The sequence below is a fragment of the Lathamus discolor genome, chromosome 3 (assembly GCF_037157495.1).
Source record: "Lathamus discolor isolate bLatDis1 chromosome 3, bLatDis1.hap1, whole genome shotgun sequence".
Lineage (NCBI taxonomy): Eukaryota > Metazoa > Chordata > Aves > Psittaciformes > Psittacidae > Lathamus > Lathamus discolor.
Window position 1 is genome coordinate 20202408 of NC_088886.1, and position 24523 is coordinate 20226930.

A 24523-nucleotide genomic window follows, 5' to 3' on the forward strand; every position below is an offset into this window, starting at 1 on the left:
ATTGACATCCAAGTTCTATAAATTCCTCTGCATGTCCATCTGGCAGACAGCTGCATTATTTATTTCCTGTCACACTCAGTAAATTGATCTACCAGCATTTAAAGGTGTCACCTTTACTCATTACAATTTCAATGTTACTCCTGCACTGCCAGCACTGTACCAATCACCCAAATTCTGACTACAACTTTCAATCTCTGCTAATCACAGAACCTGTGAGATTGAGTTCCACATATAAAGCAGTATATGAAGAGGCAGAAGAAAACAAAGGAGTAGGCTGTTTTGCCTTAAAGTTCATTGATCTCTATATGGTAACAATTTGATGACAAAGTTAATTTAATGACTCTTAAGTGCAACACACAGTTCATAGAATAGAATCATAGAATAGTTAGGGTTGGAAAGGACCTCAAGATCATCTAGTTCCAACCCCCCTGCCATGGACAGGGACACCTCTCACTAAACCATCCAACACAAGGCTTCATCCAACCTGGCCTTGAACACCGCCACTGATGAAGCACTCACAACCTCCCTGGGCAACCCATTCCAGTGTCTCACCACCCTAACAGGAAAGAATTTCCTCCTTATATCCAATTTAAACTTCCCCTGTTTAAGTTTTAACCCATTACCCCTTGTCCTGTCACTACAGTCCCTGACAAAGAGACCCTCCCCAGCATCCCTATAGGCCCCCTTCAGGTACTGGAAGGCTGCTATTAGGTCTCCATGCAGCCTTCTCTTCTCCAGGCTGAAAAGCCCCAACTTCCTCAGCCTGTCTTCATACGGGAGGTGCTCCAGTCCCCTGATCATCCTCGTGGCCCTCCTCTGGACTTGTTCCAACAGTTCCATGTCCTTTTTATGTTGAGGACACCAGAACTGCACACAATACTCAGGTGAGGTCTCACAAGAGCAGAGTAGAGGGGCAGGATCACCTCCTTCGACCTGCTGGTCACGCTCCTTTTGATGCAGCCCAGGATACGGTTGGCTTTCTGGGCTGCGAGCACACACTGCCGGCTCATGTTCATTTTCTCATCAACCACTTTTTCAAGCTCAGGGTAAAACATCAGCTCTGGTGACACTGCTATGGGTTTCATAGACAAGAATGCGATTATATCATGCTCAAATGATAAAAAACTACCTAACTGGTCACACATCACAACCACAGTCCTACAGTCACAAGAGGAATGTGAGAGATAGGCCATACTGCCCTGGAAAATTTCGGGCAGATGTCACTTGCCCCCAGCCACATCTTCCGCGTGCTCTCCGCAATACACTTCCAAGCCATTTTAGCAGTAGTGCCAGAGATCAGAACTCCGTTTCTGCCCTAAGATACTTCAGGCTGGCAAGTAATAGCAGCCCTCCAGCCCCCCAGTTGACATGGAAAACTATTCAGAAACGAGCAGGACCACTATGGCTTGGAAAACATACCAGAACACAAGATGTACAAGATGCTCTGGGCTGTGTTGTAGCACACTTTTATGTGATGCATCCAAGAGGTTTCCAAGAAAAGACACAATGAACATCCAGGCCATGCTCCCTAGCAATGCACAGGCTGTTGCACGCTGCTATGCTGTAATTATCCCTGATTTGCACACTCTGACACAGCCTTGCAGGCAAACGGCTCCATAACCATCACCACTTACTGAGGCGCTTCTGATGAGAAAATGGCCACCAGCATATCTTCTTATGCAACACTCTGCAAACTAGGGGCTGCTCAAAAAGACACAACAGTATTCGGGGAAAGAAAGGACATACACATAGAGGTCAAGAGCTAACACAGGCATGCACATGTACTTCAACTGGAAATTGAAGCCAGCTGGAATAATGTCACATCATATTCACTGACACCCCTGGGCAGCACAGGAACTAAACTCAGCAGTGACCTGCAATTCACAGCCAAACACATACAGATAAGCACAGCCAAGCCAAATTGCAGGAAAAGTTGTAATTTTTATCATGCCTCACTGGAGAAAAAATATAATTAAAACTATTATACTTGGAATGCTTCCAGCTCTATAAATCTGACAAAGAGATTTATGATGATAAAAGAATAATAATGTCCAGGAAAATCCCTGTATATAAAAGCACTAAAAGAGTTTTAAATCAAAAATCCAAGGCAAGAATGTTTTAATCATGTTAATGTGCAACTTTTACAGAAAAGGAGTAGCATGTCTTATTTCATTTCATAAACTGAAGTTTAACTTCACAGCTATCTGTATCCTATCACACTTTTCCTGTCAGACTAAACATCTTGTGGTTTATTACAGGTCAGAACAACTTATCTCCCAGGATATTCTTGATGACAATGAACCCTAGGCTTCAACAGAAACAGCCAAATGTCCTTTCTGTGATAGCTAATTTTTGACACTTCAATCCACTTTGCATTTCTAACCTAACATGAGAAGAAATTCGTAACACCATCCAACAACAGGGATGCATTACAGTAAGACATATTGACGTGCTTGCTCTTTTTATTGATCCATGCAGCAGGCTGTTATTTGAGGTAACATTAACAGAAATGTCACATTACTTAAGAGGAAAAAAAAAATATTATTTCACAGTTTTTGGAAAAAACATTTGGCAGAGTGCTGCCATCTGCACCAATATTTGAGAACCAATCTATTCAAATACGTATAATTTACTTTATCTTATCAAGATATTTCAAAATTAGAGGCTTTTTATTACATTTTTCCAAAGAACTTTCATTTTGCATATTGAGTATGATATCCATCTGGAAAACTGACACTTGAAACAGCCTTGCTTTTTCAAGTCCGTACTACCTTGTTATAGCAGGCTCTTCGTACATACTGAGCGTATGACTTCTGGAGGCTACTTTTGGGAAATAAGGGTAGGGGGAAAAAAAAACTATAAAGATTGCTCAAATGATGACAGTAAGAATTTTAAGCCTCTCAAAAATATGCATACAGAAGTGTTGTGATGATTTCCTGCATTTTTTCCTGCTTATTTTAGAATAAGGCACAAGAGAGCAGCTTAGAGGAACCCCTTTTCTTTAACAGATTCGGGAGCTTCAAGTAGCTAAGAATTTCACAGCTGATTATGCTGACAAACAGTTCCAATTTTGGACCATTCCAAGCAGTAAGTGACATAGGAAAAGAGTTTCCAACACACATGCACTGGAGCTGGAGAAGCCCATTTGGGACAGCACCTGTCAGAACCCAGAACCGGTGATGGAGATTGTGGCCACTCACAGTTTTAAGAAAACATCTCCTGCCACCCCACCTCTGTCTCTCATATTGATCACCCTTGCTTGAAGGCGTATCCCTTTTATCACATGTTTGCTGCTTAAGCCTAAGAAATATAGAATACAGATTTCAACAAAGCAACACAGCTACCCATTAAACCTTCATGACTATAGCACTCTATCTAACCACAATGTTTAAAACACAAAAAGATTCTTTCCATTTTATCCCGGGCCTCCACTGAACAGCACATCTGAAGCAGACATTCAGACAGGGAGCATCATGCAAGAAAGAAAACTCCTGGAATAATTCATCAACAGTGCAGTCTAAACCAAATAGGCTTTATTAGAGTATCATTATGCTTTACTGGAACAGATCAGTGACATGTTCAGGGTAAGGCTTTGGAAGAAGGTAGTTGTAAAGTCCTTCTACACAGCCTGGAAGTTTCTAGTACCAGCACACCAGACCTTTCTGGACATTTGCTAAGCTCTGGAAGACTATGATATATAAGCTTCAAAGGACTTTGCTGCTGTGTGTTCTGAGCTGCAGAGCAAACCATAGGAGAGAGACTGTGAAGCACAAATGAGAAAGAAATTTCAAGCTGACTTAACCATTTGCTCTAGAAAAACACTAAATTTCCAAGAAAATCTTCTCAACAGTTGAACCTTATCAAGAGGCGGGATGTGAACTGTTCATCCAAGGAATGCTCAGTAATGAAAGATTATCATGCACTGTACTTTAGGGGTTTGAACAGAAGACTATATCCCATCTTCAAATCTACTTTTCTGAATTTCTTTGTGTGTGGTATTTACAATCTCTACTTCTGTTCTTAAGGCAGCAGCAGAAAGAGTATCTTCTTTGGGTAAAGAGATTTGGACATGCTGCAGAAATTTGCCAACTATTGGTTTTGTATAGGCTGAGCTTAAAATTTCAATCTTATTTCACTTTCACACAGACTAAAACTTTTAAAAACCGATTTGTAAAACAAATGTATTATGTTATATTAAAACAACTGAATTGTACTACTTCAAATTATAAAATGAAACGTCTATAACTGAGTATATGAGAGTACCAGAAATATATACATGGAACAGCAAAACAGTACATTAGGAAAAATTATGTTGGCCTAGAAGGTTCTGGCTGAATATGTAAGGAAACACTTTATTACTGTGAGAATGACTGAGCATGGAGCAGGTCACCCAGAGCAGCTGTGAAGTCTCCATCCTCGGAGATATTCAAAAGCCATCTGAACATGGCCATGGGCAGCCTGCTCTAGGTCACTCCACTGGAACAGAGGTGTTGGAGCAGGTAAACTCGAGGGTCCCTTCCAGCCTCAACCATTCTGCGCTTCTAAAGTACTTTTCAAAATAAAGCTTCTTACTACCAAAAAGGTAGTGAACTTGTATAATTTCCGAACTAAAGAATGCTAGCACAGGTATGTTTTGTCTCTCCCTGGAGAGATAAATCAGGTCTCTCCATGTCCTCACTGACAAGTTGCTCATGCAAGATCACAGGCAGACACTCTGGCTGGCTGGCCCAGGTGTAGCCACTGGTAGTATATAACAGCAGTCAGCCAACTGATCTAAAATGTTTTAGTCTACAAGCCTTTTCTTAAGTGGCACTTTCAGTCAGGTCTCTCCCCACTTCCTGTCTACCAGGTTTTACAAAACTTTGCTTAATAACTTTGTGTTCTATCAAACTGGAAGAAACCATTTGGTGAATACAAGTTGTAATTGAGGAAACTGACAACTCAACATAAATAAGCCGTTATTTCTGTTGGAAACCAAATTAAAAACATGTTACAAGGAGTGCAGTCTTCTGCTTAACAATGTTTATGAAAAGCACACAAAGCATCCAAGAATTACAGCAGAAGAATTACCTGCTTGTAGTTCTCCGGTTGTCTAACAAGATCTGTTTCTGTGACAGAAAAATGTCCAAGAATCTGGTCCATATGGGAGCCACTAGTGAATAAATGGATCTGGAATAGATTAATTTAAAATATATTTGTCAGTACAAGGAGCAGCTTATTAACATGATTAGTTAACATGGAGCAGCTGCATAGATTGGAACAGTGACATGAACCAGTGGTTACAAGCCCACTCCCAATGGACAAGTACAAATGTAACTACTACCACCAACACGACAGACCTTTTTTAAAACAGCCTGCAGGAAATGACGATCATGTACCACAATCATCTCACAAAATGGTCCATCTGGAATTGTTACCAGAAGCACATGCAGGAATTGCTACGGCTGCTACCACAGTAAAACGGAAAGATTTCTCTTTTTGTCCTGTCTTGAAGTCTTTTTCCTTACACTACACACACTCTTGTGCACAGCATTGAAAGTAGAAACAATTTGACACAGCAGAAGACTTATCAGAGGTGAAAGATATCCTCAGAGTAATTTTTTATTTCTTCCTTTAAAGCAGAAAATGCTACCAAGTTACAATAAGTTTCTTTTGCTGCTATATATTGTTGTCTATTGCTTACTGGGACCTTGTCCCAGGTGGCTGGTGACGGTATCATCAATTATTTGGTGAAGAAGCTTCCCAAGTTAGTCAAGGGAACAATAAAAAGCAATTCCTCCTATTCAGAGCTGATCCCTTTGTTACTGTAATAACTGCACCTGCCAAACAAGATAGCACTGCACATTTGTCAGACAATCGCTCATATTTCATTAATATTTCTGCCAGAAGACAGAGAATGTTTCCTGCTTTTCTTCCTTTATTCTAATACGAACTTTATCATACACTTGGGTGTTGACAACTATTTTAAAGTTGACAGGCACTGGGTAATTATCAACCCTTCCCTGAAACTTCAGAATATTTTAGTGCTCCTTTCCCAAAACTCACTTCTGGTGACAACCATCTGTCACATGTGCAGAGCTCTGTGAGTTTAAAAATAAAAGAGCACCTCCCCACACAATGTTCTTCCTTTCTACTTGCCACTCCTCACTCTCCCTGCTGCATTCTTGCATAACTCTGGCTGCCAAACCTTTGGGCCTCCAGCACCAGGAATTAATTTCTGCCCTTCTTCAAGTCTCTTGCAGCAGCATCAATGGCTAAAGCCCAGAACAAATACTCAGAAGCTAGAATGACTGATGAATAAGGTGTTTCCCTGAGACCTGACTTGATGGATACTCGAATAATCCAGTATTTGTATTTTTCACAATCTGCTACCGATAATCACAACACACTAAAGATAAAATAAGGCTTAAAGAGGAAAACAGCACCAAGGTACAAAAAGTAGGTTAGAGAGAGAGACAGAGCTTTTGCTTCGTGGCACTGGAATGGACATGGAGGCAGATCTGATTTAACCATACACCAAAACACTGCATGAGAGTACAAGCACAGCCCCCCACTGAGCACCACTTCAGGGGAGTTTCCAGTACCAATTCCTAAATGCCCTTGAGCTTAGACACCCTGCAGGGAGATCAGCTTGCCTAGTTCACTTAAGAGGAGATGAAAAGTGGGCTTGCTCATAGTTCACACACACTTCCACAAGACAAAAAACTTGTACTGCATTAAAGAATGTGCTACTGAGATCTAATGGCAAATTCACTTTCAGAAAAAAACAAAGATTTTCAAACCAAATATCTCAAGATAAAAATGATATAATAAACCAAAAATGATGTAATAAACCAAGGCAGTAATTTAGAGTAACATGGTAGATTCTTCATTCCAAAATACTGATGTATTTAATAATTGCAGTTTAGCTCACTCATAAATTACTGAAAATGAGGTAATCACCCAGCAACAGTCTCTGACCCCTCTGTTATTCAGAGATCAAGACTGTCCTTGTCCCTTTACTCTTTTACTCCAACATCAGATATACAAACACTAACAATCTAATCCACTGTAATACATGTTATTTTATATTGTTTCTCTTAGAGGAGGCACAAGAAACCCCTCCATTCATAGGAGGTATTTCCCAGTGCATACTGACAGAATACAACTCTTGCTCTTAGTTTCCAAGCATATTACAACCATTATTTTTATTCTACCATGATCTGATAACACCAAATATGCTAAACTCTCCTTCTAACATAGAATCATAGAATGGTTTGGATCGGAAAGGACCTTAAGATCATCTAGTTCCAACCCCTCTGCCATGGGCAGGGACGCCTTCCACTAGACCATATCACTCGCTCAAGGCTGTCCAGTCTGGCCTTGAACGCTGCCAGAGATGGATCATTCACAACTTCCTTGGGCAGTAGTCAAGAATTCCATGTAATATCATTTTATTCCTATTAACTGATACACATATTCTACAATCAGATGTTCACCTCCTTAACAAAATTCACCCAACCTAACCCTCCCCTTTTTCAGGTGTAGTTTGTGTCCTAGTCTTTTAGTAGATGAAGTATAGCTGAACACACCCCCAGGAAATCCACCAGTTTTGCAAAAACTTGCTTGTCCTGCTGTTTCTTTTCACATGCTCATTGTGGCACAGTGCATTTAACAGACCTCAAACAATGCCCGTTTTAAACTATACGGGTTCCTACCCTTTTTTTTTTCCTGAAACTATGCAAGGCTTCTCATTCAAATTTTTTAAGGCAAAATGGCAATTCAAAGCCTGACTAAAAACAGCTGCTCTCCTCTACGAATTCAAGAAGGATCAAAAACCAGGCAGATATTCCTGTGGCACTTGACAGAAAGAAAAAGAAACAGAATATAAGGAACCAAAAGGCATGACTTAACATGGTGATTTATCCTTCATACTTCCATATATCTGAAGGTATATCAGGTAAATATATACTACTGAGAATTTTGAGGTAATTATAATGGTATTACTGCACTATATTTTCAAAGCAGGCCAAGCTGTTCATGTTGAGAAGCCATTATATTATTCAACAGCTCACAGCCTCAGGCTGCAAAATTCCTCAGGTTAAGACTTCCCTGAGGAACTCTTCCTCCTACAATAGGACATGTGTACGTGTCTGTAAGCTTCAACATGCCTTCTGGGAGCTGAAGTCACTGAAAAGAAGCTCATCAGAAGAACTAGCAAAGAGGAACAGCCAGTCAGACCACCTAACAAGCCATTCCCAGCACATGACCTCCAGGGAGGCTTCCCTCTTCACCAGTTACTGCAGAACTTCATACCATCAAATTTAAGGGCCTGCATGCAGGACAGAGTAGATAGAAGCCCCAGCTATCACTTTCAATTATCATTTGTGTACTTTAGAGAAAGAACAACCATTTATTTTTGCCTGTTTCCCCCTCATATTTCCCTCCTACTGCTTCCTAACCCTTTCTTCAGGCAGTACAGTACTATTTCGTTAAGACATGAGTCATCCCTTCTAACCTGAAAGTACATGTCCCTGATCACCCAAGTAATTCAGAATTTTTTCCACAAAATCACAGAAACAGGAAAGACCTTTTGAGATCTTTAGTCCTACTTCCTGCTCCAACAGCGATTATCACCAGCATCAGTTTGTGACTTGCTGTATCTAAGCCTTGGAAACCTCCAAGGATGGAGGTATTCAGCATCTCTGGTGACCACCTCCAGTGCTGCCCATCATTCCAGAGAAGCTTTTTTTTTTACTGCTGCAAGATCATAGATTCAATGTGGTAACTACCATCCTTGTAATGTCCCATCAAGTGGCTGAAGACAGCTATTAGGTTACCTCTCCCTCAGCTTCCTCTACACCACAGCAAGCAAGCCCAACTCCTCAACCTCTCCTGGGAGGTCATGTTCAACTTAGCTAGTCCTTGACTATCTTGGTAGCCTCTTGCTGGATCCTATGTACAATTCTTACTTCCAGTAAGAGCGGGAAACAAGTCATCTCCTGATCTTCCAAGTGTGAAGTGTTTTTCTCAGAAAGCCCCAAATACAGAATATGGTATTTTAGAGCTTCCGTGAGTCACAGAATGAAATCTGTGGAAGTGTCGCCACTACTTGGCAAAAATTATAACTCGTGATCAGCAGCAAATAAGGCTGTTCCACAGCTGAGATACATAACCTGGTAAGTTATTAAACAGAGAGAGTAGAAGCCATAATCACAATTTTGTAGACAAAGCCCTCTTTAAATCTCTCAGCATAATTAAAAAATGTAACACCTATTAGCCTTTTGCATACTGTTTGTGTTTTATATGAGAAAAGCAGCAGTTCATATAGAGGTCATATTAGGTCAACTAGTCTTCTAACAGACTAGTTTAAAAGCCTTCAAATCAATAGAGTAGCATAGACAATTTCCCTACAAAGAGTCACAAAATATCAATTATTGTTTATGCAGCTGTTAAATTGTCTGTTTTATTTTGTTACCACAAATGTTAACATTAATGTGGCACTGTAATAAAGTCCCTTCTAAAGCCACTTTTACCTTCCAATTTCCCTGCTTTTAATTCAGACTAAAATATAAAGCAGAGCACTGCACTTTATTACAGCTCTGAACAGAACTCCCACAGTTGCACATACATATCTGAGCATGCATAATATCAGCATGGAATCACATATGGAGGAGCTCGGCTCCAATCTATCTTCCTATGTATAGATCTGCAATGGCAGCCCTCTACATACACTGCAGAACATGGTCTGATCATACAAATCACCATCAACACCGCTTATTGCTTTCAATTTAGTCCAGTGATGACTTTTGGAGAAAACAGTAATGGCAGCTTTGGGAAACTGGATGAACAGGGAAACACTGCCCCTCCTACTTATTCTTTCAGATTCTAGAAATTGTGGTCCAAGGAACTGCAGCATAGCTAACTCATCTCTCATCTGTGTCTGACTGTTAACAGTCCTAACTTGGGCAAACATTTTTCCTTAGATAGCCACAGGGGAAAAGAAAGTCCAAGTTCATTCCAAAGTACAAGCCCTATAGCAGGACATCATCTTCACTGTCAACAAGAGTTGTGCCAAATAAGCACATCTCTTCATCATATCAATACCTGATCTGGACCATCGAGAGTACCTCTGTTTGTACTTGTGCTCCTAGGTTCAACCTGCTCTTAATTCTTCCTTGGTCTCATTAACTGCATAGTGAGGTACTGAAGCTGCCTAATGATTTGTTACTGCCAAGTACTACATAAATCAGAACACTGACGATGAGTTATAGAGCTATTTGCCTCACTTACTATAAAAATCAGCATACCTTAAATAAAGGTAGTTACCGAGGGGAGAAGATGCCAATCATTTCATTTGCGTTTTATAGCACTGAGACACCTCTTCCAATAGCATCACTGTCTGTATCTTAGTGCCAAAGCCAAAGACTGCAGCTGCACTTAAGGTGAATTGTTATCTTCATTCCCAGATCAGGAAAGCACAACTGCAGCGGGCAATGAGAAGCAAAAGGTTATTTTAGATGCTGCACACACAGTACCTGATCTTTGCCTAGGGCTGTCAATGAGACATCTTCCCTAGCAATCAGTTCATGGTAAAGAACAAAACATAACCTCATTATAGTTTTCAGCATTGCTCTGTCAGACACAGGATTAAAACCAAGAAGGCATCTTCATTCAAAACCATCCTTTTCTGATCCTGACAACCTTCTGATAAATGTTTTTCTTTGAAAAGAAATTTCTCAAAACTATTTTGAGTCTCAGAAAGGTTTTCTGTGAAGGTTCCGGGTACAATACCAAGTGGCTTCATAGAAGTTACCTGAAGAGATATGAATGGAGAAAGGGGCCTTTGGGAAAACATTACTGATAACTGTTAGTACTATCTTTAGAATAATTTCTTTCACGTTTGTCTCTGCAGTGACCATCACTGTCAACTTTGGGACTGCAAGCTGTTTCCATCCTAAGCAGATATAATGCTCATAGATGTTTATGATTTTCACACAGGCATATAAACATAATTCATAAACGGGAACAGAACTGGAGTCTTGGATGTAGAGACTTCTATTGATTCCTGACTTAAAAGCAGGCAGATTCTGGATTCTTCTCAGATGTTGCCTAGTATTTCAGAAAGGGAAACTGCATTCTACCTTGCTGTTATTACGTTCAACATCCGGGCTCAGTATTTTGATCCTACATTTCTAAGTAAGTTGTAATAAATACCATAGTGAGTTAGAAGAATTATTTACCTTGTGCAAAAGTTTGCATTGCTCTTGGTGCTGAGCATGCAGACTTCGCCACTGAAACCTCAGCCTCCCATTTAACCACTGAAGGTATCGAACATCTACTCCACCTTCTAGCCCAGGTTCAGGTGCTTTTTCAGTTGTACCTTTCAAGCTGTTACGCAGATCATCTTCACACTAAAAGCAGAAGAGAATACCAAAGTTGGCATCAACACTTTCAAATTATTCAGTAGTGAAGAACATAAAAGGCAAACAGGCCAAAGAGGAAAAAATAACCCAAAACCAAAGTCATTTCCAGCAGTAAAGAGAAATTGTAATCATTTAGAATACAGGACTGGGAATAGCCAAAACAAGTACTGAAGTCTGGAATAAATATCAGCTGTTCAGCTATCACGTGGTGAGCTGTCTCTACTCCCATCTTTCATTTTCCATACCCAGGAAGACACAGCATTATTGAGACAGAAAGCATGTCCTTTACCCCAATGGGGAAAATCACATTTTTCCTGGATTCTAATAAGTCAAAAAACATAAAAAACAGATCTTGCTCTTCCACTGTCTTTCCAAGATCCTATTTTGTAAATCAGTACAGGGACAAAACCGTGGGCCTGTGCTTAGCCAGCTATTTTATTTTCTCCATCCAGCATTTCCCTTCTTGTAGGATAGAGGAAAAGAAACAATCATCCAGCTGACATTGGCCAAGAGTCCACAGAGGCACTCCCAGCTACAATTCCAACACCTATCTAGCTTTGTTTAGCCTTTCTCTAGAGTACTTTGGAAGGAAGGAGGGAGAAACCAAGAGTTTCCTTTTGTTCATCCTGTCCCACCTTCCTTCTGCTGCATGGCAAAAAAAAACAAACCAAAAAAACACCTTCATCGTCCAAATAAGATTTCTGCTTGGCCAATGGTATAAAGCAAGCAAGACATTTCTCTTGTTTCTCTTTTCCAAGGAACATGGGGTGAATTGAACCTCCTCCAGCCTCTTGCACAAAGAGATCATTCACATTTACAAACAGATCTCCCTCTCTGTTTTCAGCTAAGACTCCTGCTGATTGCAAATTAGAAAGGAAGACACGGGTTATTTTACTTCTGATGCCAGTAACAGCACTTAAGTAAGGCTGAGCTGTCAAATTCATCCAATCTATAGAAAGTACATACAATAAACACACTCCGTAATTCTAGTTTTTTTACTACAGTATATCATAGGAAACAAACACAGAACTGCAGAGGCCTGGTTATTCAGAATGGGTGCTCACCAGCTAAGAAAGCGTCTCCCAGTTGTTGGACTCTCAAGGCACTTCTTTAAAGCAGAAATTTAAAAAGCTTTTGTGAAATATCACTGTTTTCAAGAAAACACTTAAGCAGATATTTGGATCCATAGACCTTGATGGTATTTAAACATATGTGCTCCCTTGCTTCACAGACTTCCATGGTCAATAAAATCTTAAGAAGAGTCAGTTGGTAGGCAAAGCTTGAACGTAATTCCAATTTAGATCCTTAAATTAAAAATGCAAACTGTAGAATGAAGATAATTTAACCTTGTCTTAAACACAGATTTCAGCAGAAGTACATCTATAATTGTGATCAAATAACCCCCTAATGCTTGTTTTAACCTAAATACCACCTCAGCTGACATGGCCTCTGATACAATGAGTGTTCATATTGTTTATAAGCACAAAAGTGCTGTTCTGGTCACAAAACAAAATGTATCAAGATTACAGGTTTTTTCCCTTTGCTCTGTGGCTCAGATAAATGCACACTATAAATCACAGGGGCAGGGGGCTGGTAAAGGGCTTTTCCTTTTAAAGGCACACATTCATCTTGGTTTTTAAAAAAAGACAGTATCTCTTTTGTGCCAACTGCAATATCACTCTTTTTGCACAGATGCCATCAGCCCAGTGCCCCTAAATCAAAAGGCACTGTATCCTAGGGTGCTGCAGTTCCAGCTAAGTACCTTCATGGTTCTTGCCCCCACCAGGCGGCATCAACCATAAACCATGGTTTATGGACTATGAAACCATACAAATATGATTACCAGGTTGCCCATAAACATGATAAGCCAAGCAACTGGATATTAGTCACTACCACAGAGAAAACTCATGTGTAAACATTAAAACATTTCATGTAAGCAGCCAGAAAGCCACAATTTCCAAGCCACGGACTTGGAATTTCCAGACTAAAATCTGTATTTTCCCTAATTTACAGTTCAACTCCCAAGTTCCCTGGTTAGAAGTTTAAGAATGGCACAAATACTGCTCTCCTGGGGATTCATTTCAGGAAGGAATGGCATTAGATTCGATTGCTTTGGCAGTAAGCGACAAACACCAGGCAGAGTTAATTTTATTGTCACAACCTGCCTTATTAATATTAAAATAAGGAAGCCAGCCAATGCATTTTTAACAGGCTCTTTATTATTTATTTCACAAACTGCACCAAAAAAATTACTTTTGATATGAAATTCTTACCCTGGTCTAAAGCAAACAATGCAAGGGGAGGGGGAGGGAAGGTCTTGCGTATTATACTGTAACCTCAATTTCCAGCTCCATCTTTACAATCTAAGACTATTTCCTGTTCTCCCAGAGCAAGAAAAATCACTAAAATCTAATCTACGCAGCAATATGGGTACATACCTATATTCACTTCTGAGGTACACAAGTGACAGAAGTGTATATTTTTTAGTCAAATTCATAAAGAGAACAGCCAAGGCAACTACCTAGGGCTCTCAACTGCCTCCCTGCACTTGTGGTGCGCACGCTCCACAACAGCTCTGGAAGAGATCATTTCATAGCCACTTACCAGGAAAGCTTTTTGCTTGTAAGTTGCTTGTTGCAATTAATGTTTCTCTTTGTTTTTCGGAGAAGGAAGGCGCATGGACTCCAGCTACAGAATGGTGCCACAGGCTTGCAGAACAAAAGCCACATCAATATTGATGATCAATATGAGTATCGATACCCACACTGCTGTGTCAGAGCCTTTTCCCATCACACTGTTGACACAGGAGCTGGTTTTGCCAAATTGGATGATGTAGGCTCGCCAGAGTACCTGTGATTAGTGTAACTTAAAGAGAGCCTAGAATGAAGCCTGATGAAAGTGACATGCATATATCTACATGAACTGTCTTCAAGCTAATTCATGAACTATCACCCTCCCCTCACTTAGGTGGACCTTAAACCCAACTCTCCTGTGGCAAAAGATCTAAGCAAATATCCTGCTAAAGCCTATGATAAATACATGTTCCAGGACAGTACACGTCACCATCCCAACTAAGGTAGCTCAAAACATACCCCAAGCTCCTAAATACATCTCTGGCTTCATCAGAGCTAAACACAGTTTATACCCTAAAAGGATATATTTATAACTTTCGCAAGGCAGCCTAGAACTCAGTCTCCAACACCACAAGAGTTTTGCTCTAAACATTCCTCCCCAGGCTATTTCAGGTCCAATTTTTATGAAAAAAAGATGCCAGATCATTCTCAAAAAGTGTGAATGGACTTGTGGTTAGACAATGCAGCAAGTGCAAAAAAGCCAACGCAGTCCTCATGGCAGAAGTGCTCTGAGCTGACAAGTCAGAGTCACGAAACACACTGAACTGAAAAAAGCCATCAGATATAAAAGTGCTTAGAGGAAAAGAATAAGGCGTGAGAGAAAGGAAGGTGTGAAAAAAAAAGACATGGTGATACATCAATTTTCATTCACATTCCATACATCTGAGCAAACAACTTGCATGCAACGTGCTTAGAGAGAAATTAAAGATCAAGAAGTTTCAACTTTTATAGCAGAAATAAAGCTCTTCTTTTTGTTTTGAAATACAAAGCAATCCCATGTTATTGGAAATCAGACAGCAGGTCTAACAACAGTGGATGGAGATAAACAAATACTTCATCATATAAATAGTTTATCAAAGAACAACATAAACATCAATGCACTTGTATGCATGCAAGAAGGAAACATTTTTTACACTACTTGCTCCATTTGAGAGTTTTAGTGACCTGGCATGTGGTTAACCTTATTCTGTTCATACACTTTGAATTAAACTCCAAGAACTGCTTTAAAATAAAGTTCCTTGCACATTCAGTGGAGATCTCACAATATGCCATAAGCAGTACTGCCAAAAAAAAAAAAAAAACCTTTGCTGTGCAACTTCATCACACTTTTACACTTTCTGTTCTTTTCCAATTTATATAGGTATCTTAATGCTTACAAATTCTTGCCTTAATAAGCTACTATGGCCTGTACACACAATGTCCATGGAAAGGCCTATGCTGCCTGCGCTGCTGTCAAATCAAAGCAGTGGCAGGACTGAGTCCCCAAGAGATGCTCTTCCCCGACTACGAGCTGCCACCTGTCGGTAAAGGACAGATCTCGGCTCACCAAGGCGAGCCGTAACTTTCCTGGACATCTTCTAAATCCCTCCACAACTCAGCTCTCTGCTTCCAGATCTGGACAGCCAGCAAACAGCTTGCTGCTCTTCCCACGGAGAAGCAGCCCTACTGGAACACGGACATCACATTTAACCCACAGATAAATGCATTAAGTCCCAGACATTAATCCTTGAGCAAAGGAAAATAAAGCAACCATCAGTTGAAACTCCCAGTGCTGTCCTCCCAGCCCATGCCTTGCTTGCACCCAAGTTAGTCTGGGTCTGGATAGACACTATGTACTCTCAGGTACTACTCAAATCTTAACTACACTAAGTTTTTGTATCACAAAAGCTGGGAGCAGCATATCTAGATCCCCCGCTGCAGGACTCAGGAAAGGCAAAGCAATCACATAAATCAAGCCAATAATGTGCTCCTGCAGCTTTTACTGAGCACCCATTTTGAACTGCTCATAAATCAGACAATGGTTTTGATGTGACAGAACATATGTTAAGCTGTGTAATTACAGATCTTTAAACAGAGCATATTTTTTTCTAATTAAACACATAGAAATAACACTATCAGACATGCTTTCTTAATACAGCCATATATCTATCTGCAGGAGGGGAAAATGTGAAAAGGAGCAATTTGAATAGATGAATGTGAAAGGGACACTATTTTTATTAATAGCACCATCAGCAACACCAATAGGAATTCCTCCTAGACAAGGCAGGATCCAGGTTAAATGTATGCATAGGAAGACAGATCGTGTAAGAACCCACTTTCACACAATGCACATACCAGTTAAATATCCACATATTTATACAGAAGAATGTTTTCCACAAACATAAGTGCTCACAATGTAGAAGTTACACTCATAGCATATTCAGCAATTAAAAAGAACTAAAACCCCGTGTTTCTGCAAGGCCTTTCAGCTTTCAAATTTCAATGCCTTTTGTAAAAATCACTACTCACAACAGCACTCCCAAGAGCCCATTCTTGGCAGAGTGAAAAAGAGAAGGTGCTGCAGGAAGACAGAAAGTGTGAACACAGCTCCTACCCATTCCAGTCTTGTTCAAACAAGCCTGTCTGGCAGTAGCCACAGGCCTGAGGCACTAGAGCAAGTCAGTCCCTTAGCACATCCCTCCTCACTCATTCAGGAGGTTACTTCAGAGCTCTGCAATAGAGCAAAAGCACTATGCCTTTGAATTGCCTAATCTTTGGAGCTGCAAGGTTTTAAAATAACATTTAAATCCCAAAGCCCACTGCATGATGTATTCAGACTAAACAGAGAAACCAAATACACTAAAACAAACATGTGGCACAGTAGGCCTTAACTCAGAGCATTGCATTTTGCAGGGCCCAAGAAATGCAATATAGATAATGCCTTGCACTACATTTCCTCTGCCTGCAGCTGCAGCCATGCTTGCCCACATCCATTCTGCTCCACTGTGGCAAGGTGGCAAACAAGGGGAAACCAGCAAAGAAAGATGCAGCATGCAAACACGAGCAGCAAATCTGGAGCAAGGGGCCAACAGGAAAAGAAACATTATCTGCCCTCCTGGAGAAACAGAGCTCTGCCATCTGTAGAAAGCCTGCCATGCCCTTCTTTTGTCCTAGTGAGGAAAAAGTGCTCTATTTCAAAGAAAGATCCTCTGCGATCTTTCTTTGAGAACTAAATGAGAGCTAAACAATAATCATTTAAAGTGGAAGAGCAAAAGCACAGGATGTTCTCGTTTAAATCAAAACGCCATAGAGCAAAGCTAATCAGAAGGCACCAAAGGTATTGGCTGCTCCCTGCCACTGGAGGGCGGGCGAGGCACTAAAACATCCTAAAATCACTCGGATTCCCCAACAGACAAGGAAGGAGCTCCCTGCATAGGATTTCAGCAAAATAGACAGTACCCGTAATGACCGTGCTAAAGCCTTCCTATTAGCACTCCAGTCCTCCTCTTCCCCCCGACACGTGAAAGCTCAAGTGCCTGTTGGTGGAACCCCGTCCAGAACACCTCAGCTGCAACATCAGGTTCAGGAAATTCTGCATCTATGTGAAATTCAGCTACAATGAGAGGTGAAACTGAAAAAAAAGGAAGGCCCAAAACTGCTCTTAAAAGTGTATTTACTGTGTCAGGCAAAACTAAGCGTTGTTAATCACACATTTTCCAGTGCACCACAGGAAATTGTTTTTCACTGGCAAAGGTTTAATGACAAGTCCAAAGCATGGAATTAAAAAGAAAAGAAACCCACAAAAGATCAGAAGGAATAGCATGTACCTATGCATTACATTACAACAGGGAGATAATTTCAGCTATCACCTGTAAGTTGTGGTTTAACACCAAAAAGAGTGCATTTCAAGAGTCCAAACTGAATTGTGCTCCAGCTCTTCTATGGCAAAAACAAATTCCTAATTTTATAATCCCTGACCACAAAATATCTTCAGCTCTACAAGCAGTATCAGTAAGTAAAGACAAAAATTAACACTTCAGAGTTCAAAAGTTACCTATTCAGGAAGTGATTTTAAAAAGCACAAAGAGCAGAAAAGTAAAAGTCAGACATTTTTATGCCTTAGTTTCTGGTAGAAGCCTTTACAGGGTGGATAGCAGTGCAATGAGAGTGCTGCAACAGACCTATCAGCCACACAGCAGCCCAGTGAGCTGCAGATGTTCAACGCTAGTGCTATCCCAGCAGAGGTGTCATGGAGAGGGGTGCAGCACACCGCAAGCGCATCAGTCTGCGTGGGCAACCAGCACTGCTCAGTGGCAAAAATTAGGTGGGGGAAATTCTGCAGGAGAAACTTTAGGTATCCTGTGCCCTTTGTTTCAGGGACAGCTTTACTAGAAGCGTTCTTTAGCAGCTACCGAATACAGCAACAATAGTGGCAAAAAAGGGGGAAAAAAAGATAAATGGCGAGAGTACAAGGAAGACAGGAGGACAAAGAGAACAGAAGTACAAGCACAGGGAAGAAGGGTGGGAACTCAAAAAATGAAAGCTGACAGACTAATACAGCCCGTAAAGACCTGCAAAGTAATTATGCTTCGCATCATCATCAATAGGTTAATAAAATTCCTTCCTCCACCCCCACTCGGATATGCGAAGAGGAAAAAAAAACACCAAAAACAGAAAACAAACGGAAAAATTGTATTTACTGACACTAGTGCCAGAGGTTTCCCAGTTCTATGCAGGGAACATCAAGCTTGGCTACTCCATTAACATTTTTCTTATGGAACAGCAGTGACAGTCAAGATTTCTGTAAGAGAAAGCCATTTCAACAACAAGGTTAGACTAAGCATAAGCCTTACACTATGCTGGAACTCGCCATTCAGCCAAAGTAGGCAGTGACAAAGAAATGATTAATCAAATTGCAGACCTAAGAGTCAGAAGGCATGCTGAGTTTCATCTTTCCCCACCAGAAATAATTAAATTGAGTTTGCCTTGGCATGCTAGAGAGATATGCGTGAATTCCAACTATAATTGCCATAATAGCCCTATTTGTTGATTACTATAAATTCACAAAAAGGGGAGGGGCATCCAATTTCACTTAGAGGTCAAGAAGCAGAACAGAGGGAATCAGAAGAACCAAGAACCAGTGTTTGTACAAAATATCCTGGTGATAAGGGATATAACACCACTACTCCCCATCTAAAAAACTCAACAGCCTCCACGCATAATTAAATTATGGAGCACACAGAGATTAATTTCAGCTGTAGAGATAATACCAGTACAGGCAGTATTTCTCCCTGGAAACAGAAAGAATACATGTTCACAGAGTACTGCTATTATCTGCACAACCCATCATAGATTTGGAGAAAGCTGTGACAATCTCACTAAAATTTAAGGGTGGGGGAAGCAGTCAAATACTGAATGTGCTAAAAAGGCAAGTTTATATCAAACAATTATCTGCTGCTCAGAGAATATAAGAACTCCTCAGGTCTGCCTTACAGGTCCAGCAAAGGACAGCATTTCATCTACAGGTTTTCAGATTGCTTTGAACTCTAGGATTTCCATGTGCAAATAGGAATCAATGAACCCAGGGAACTACAGACCAGTCACGCAGGGAATTACAGACCAGTCAGTCTCACCTCTGTGCCTGGCAAAATCTTGGAGCACATTCTCCTGGAAGGCATGCTAATGCACATGAAAAACAACAAGGTGCCTCGTGACAGCCAGCATGGCTTCACTAAGGGGAAATCCTGCCTGACCAATTTAGTGGCCTTCTATGATGGGGCTACAGAACTGATGGACAGGAGCAGAGCAGTTGATGTCATCTACCTGGACTTGTGCAAAGCATTCGACACTGCCCAACAGGACATCCTTGTCTCTAAATTGGAGAGACGACAATTTGATAGGGGGACCAGTCAGTGGATAAAGAACTGGCTGGATGGCCGCATGCAAAGAGCTGTGGTCAATGGCTCAATGTCCAGCTGAAGGACAGTAACGAGCGGTGCCCCTCAAGGTTCTGTGCTGGGACCAGTCTTGTTCAACATCTTTGTCGGTGACATGGACAGTGGGATTGAGTGCGCCCTCAGCAAGTTTGCCGATGACACCAAGCTGTGTGGTTTGGTTGATACGCTGGAGGGAAGGAATGGCATCCAGAGGGACCTCGACACGCTTGTGAGGTGGGCTGATGCCAACCTTGCGAAGTTTAACCATGCCAAGTGCAAGGTCCTACACCTGGGTCGCAGCAATCCCAGGCACAGCTACAGGTTGGGCAGAGAAGAGATTCAGAGCAGCCCTGCGGGGAAGGACTTGGGGGTGTTGGTTGATGAGAAAATGAACATAAGCCAGCTGCAGTGTACGCTCACAGCCCAGAAAGCCAACCGTATCCTGGGCTGCACCAAAAGGAGCGTGACCAGCAGGTTGAAGGAGGTGATCCTGTCCTTCTACTCTGCTCTTGTGAGACCTCATTTGGAGTACTGTGTGCAGTTCTGGTATCCTCAACATAAAAAGGGCATGGAATTGTTGGAACAAGTCCAGAGAAGGGCCACGAGGATGATCAGGGGACTGGAGTACCTCCCGTATGAAGACAGGAGGAGAGAGTTGGGGTGTGGAGACCTCATAGCAGCCTTACAGTATCTGAAGGGGGGCTATAAGGATGCTGGGGAGGGACTCTTCATTAGGGACTGTAGTGACAGGACAAGGAGTAACGGGTTAAAACTTAAACAGGGGAAGTTTAGATTGGATGTAAGGAAGAAATTCATTACTGTTAGGGTGGTAAGGCACTGGAATGGGTTGCCCAGGGAGGCTGTGAATGCTCCATCCCTGGCAGTGTTCCAGGCCAGGTTGGACAAAGCCTTGGGTGAGATTAGTGCGAGGTGTCCCTGCCCATGACAGAGGGGTTGGAACTACATGACCTTAAGGTCCTTTCCAACCCTACCTATTCTATGATTCTATAAGCACTTGAGAATAATCTGACTGTACGTGATCACCAAAGCAACAAAAGATGTTGAAACTGCCAACATGGCAGTGCATATTTGAGACAGAAATCCACAAAGGGTGTAAAAAGCATTTGAAGACAATAGCCATTAATTAATCACCCAGTGCTTTAAGGCAATAACAGGCAAGAATTCTCAAGTAGACACTTCAGTAAATCAATGTGAACCTCCAAGTCAGACTGTACTCAAGTCTTCATAGATCTAACAGAATTAGTGATTACTTTTTCTAAACAGTTGACCAATGCAAGGCTTGAACTTCCACTTACTACTTCTGGAGCCATCAACCTGCTGGCAGATCAGCACAGTAAATTCAGACAATAGATTTACATTATAGTAGCCAGATACTAGATTTTGACACATACCATCAATCCCCTCCTCCCTCTCCTGCACATCAATGCAGGTTCCAGCCTGTCCTTTAAATTGCCTTCCCCCTCAGTCTGTAAACATCATACACTGGAAGAGTGGTATGAGTGGAAGACTGGAGAGCGCAGCAGCTCCTTGAGTTCTGCTCACTGGGCAGCCCTGTTGCAGGCCTGCAGTATTGGCTCAGGAGATACCGCAGCACTGCCCTTCTGAAAAAAATGAGCCCCATGAGAAAAGGTGTCCTGAAGGATTTTCTTACCTAACACACAAGAGCATTCAACCCATATAATCATCCTAGACAACTAACCATACCTGTCCTTACCAACAACTACCTCAAGACTATTATTTTTTAATTATATTAGCCACATTAAGCACTACTTCCTACCATCTTAACTCTTTCCTCATGCTTTCACCACTGCTTAGTTTATAATTTTAGGTATCACTTAAACTTGATTCTTAAGATGTAAGTGTATGTAAAAGTAAACTTGTGGAAGCTTTCCCCAGCTCAGTATCTCAAGATTACGAATTCCATGCAGCAGCTGAGCTTCATGTCCATCATGTGTCATGAATACCCTTGTCCCTCTATAAATAACCAGCCTGAAATCCTTTAGAGCTGATGGAAGTGTTCAATTTGCAAGGGAAGAAAACTGTGTTGCTAAGGAACAGCAAAGAAAAAAAAAAGGCGAAAGTGGTAATCTGAAATGAAATGAAAGGAATTAATTTAATGGGCCCTTGATATGTTGGGTGTTTGGCATACCATCAGCAATTTAACAGGCTGTAGGCTTTGTTTCAAACTTAGGCTGAAAGAACAGTCAGAACATGACTGCACCCTAAATTTTGGAGTTAGCTGCATTCTCTCTCATTCATACAACAGACCCTGTCCACTTTTGTAGATTTTGGACAAAATTTTAAAAGTAAACCACATGAATATCAGTTTGAACTACAGCTATGCCTACAGCTCTTGACACTCCATTCTTTTAGATGAAGACAAAGGGTGAGGATTTTCTTCACATTTTTCTCACTAGCAGACCGAGAGATGTGCTTTGCCAGTACTGGCTTTCACGATTTGCTGATTTTGGCAGAGATCTCAGCAATGCACAGAACCAAACACTATTTCTTTTTTTCTGTTTTACAGTAATTTCAGGAAAATGTTTTCCATTGTTTGTAATCACTTTGAAAAAAAGACTCGTTGCGGTAGAAGATTTCTAAAGCTCTTCCTCCACTGACAATTTTAGTTGTTTTGAAGAGCATTTCCTTTTCTTCTTGAGACAGATCTTTCTCTAGCTGTTTTTCTTCTTTTACCTTTTTCCTTCAGCTTACTTAAATAGGAGAGTTACAACTGCAGAGACTACATCTCTGGCATATTTAGCAATGCCTTTACAATTTCTTACATGTTTTCCAACACTTCAGTTTACGTATCACAAATGCCTGGTATTTAACATTCCCAAGTCGAAATTCCAGTACTTCAATTGCTCAAGTTGTACTATAACTCACAAAATGATAAGTATCAAACTAACAACTTCACCTTCTTCCTTTCTCACTATGGTTTTAGGGACTAGTTATTGAACACTGTCTGATAAGTAGACTTTGCCACATGAAGGTTTCCAATTAAATAACTATCAAATAACAACTAACAACCACGAAACTATCACACTTTTGTGCAACAAACAACAGGTAAACCACTTCATGAGTGATTTACAAGGAACCAACTTACCAAAATGAGGTAGGTGACCCACCTATCTTCTCATTTGCACCCACCACTACCTCCTCGTGTCCTTAACTGTGTATTCCTAGATCTTAATTCAGTTGGGTCTTACTGGTTGAATGTATTAGTTTTATAATGCTTAGTTGATTAAATAAAAGACAAGAGTTCTCCGTCAAAATTCCGTCTGTTTTAACTTTGTGATGTAGAATCACAAAACATACTAGTTATGCTGTAACTACACTTTTTCTGAAAAGAATTTTATCTGTCATTCTAAAGCTTGGGCTTATTAGGTTCTGCTGTAACTATCTTTTTTTTCCCCCATGTGTATCTAATTTTACTGGAGCATGAAAATGTGCTAGATGAACACCATACAACAAATGTTGACAGTAATACAATGAGCTTTACATACATCTGTTAATTGCAACTCCCAGTCTATGCTATTTCATCTCACCCATTGAAAAAAATTTTCCAGACCTGTAAACCTTTCCAAGCACTGTTTCATATATTATTGGATAAAAACATGAACTCTGTATTCCATGCTTTTTGAGAAACACAGGTAGAGCAAGTTAGAATTGCAGAGAAAGGTACAGCAATAAACTTCTCAATGTGCCTTTGTGTGGCCATTACAGATAACATTGTATTACCATAGTTCTTTCATCTCTTTTTGGAAATGCAAAACTTAAGACCTTCAGAGAAAATAACATAGGCCCTGCCCCATTTCCTGAATTCATGTCGCTGCTACGCTTCACTCATCCCTCTTTTGTAATAGAAATTAAGGACGCACAAAATAATTTGCTACCATACAAGAAAAACAAGAAAAAGGTTAACAGATGTTTAAAGTCAAAAGTTCACCAGACATGCTTTTTCCTAAATCTGAAGATGCCGTTCACATCACCAGAGGGCACCAGAACTCATGCCCAGTGCACCAAGAAAGGCCTTTTGTGTGCTGCTCCGTCTTCAGTGCAGCAGTCAACTGTAGTTTAACAAGAGGGGTCCATTTTCCCAAAAAAATGTTGTTACCGTTGCTATAAAGGTGACTCATCCCTTTCAATTGTTTTCTATTTGTACAAGTGTTTTCCTTCTGAAGATACTGTATCACAGCATTACAAACTCTCCCTTTCCCGCTTTGCTGTCCCACAAAAAGATTCTAGAAAATCAGGCAGCCTACATTCTAGGCACTGTAGAACCACTCATGCTACAGTCTGGAAGCACAAAACTAAGAAGCACAGAGAAGGAAGACATTCACTTACTTGCACTCCTCCACACTGGTCTCACCTATACTGGAATTAAAAATCAGGGAGTTCCAACAGGGATGGGAGTTTTGAGATAGAGAAGGGAAAGAAAACAGGTTCCAGATACTGGCCCCTGTAAGTTTTTTTTAAAGCTGGAGTAAAGCATTTATTTGTAAAGGTACCAAGACACCACACATAACATGATAACATGGCTGCTGTC

The 24523-nt window shown here is 40.8% G+C and overlaps 1 protein-coding gene across 3 annotated transcripts in view; it reads right to left on the bottom strand.

The window, feature by feature from the left end:
* Positions 1-24523, bottom strand: part of TEDC1 (tubulin epsilon and delta complex 1) — a 77482-nt gene that overhangs the window by 44790 nt on the left and 8169 nt on the right. For 2 of the 3 annotated variants that reach the window (XM_065673900.1, XM_065673898.1), the window contains exons 4-5: positions 11223-11393; positions 5071-5169 (exon numbers count right to left, since the gene is read on the bottom strand). In XM_065673900.1, the coding sequence (XP_065529972.1) occupies positions 5071-5169; positions 11223-11393 (270 nt within the window). The remainder of the gene's footprint in view (positions 1-5070; positions 5170-11222; positions 11394-24523) is intronic. The other variant, XM_065673899.1, reaches the window with a different exon arrangement.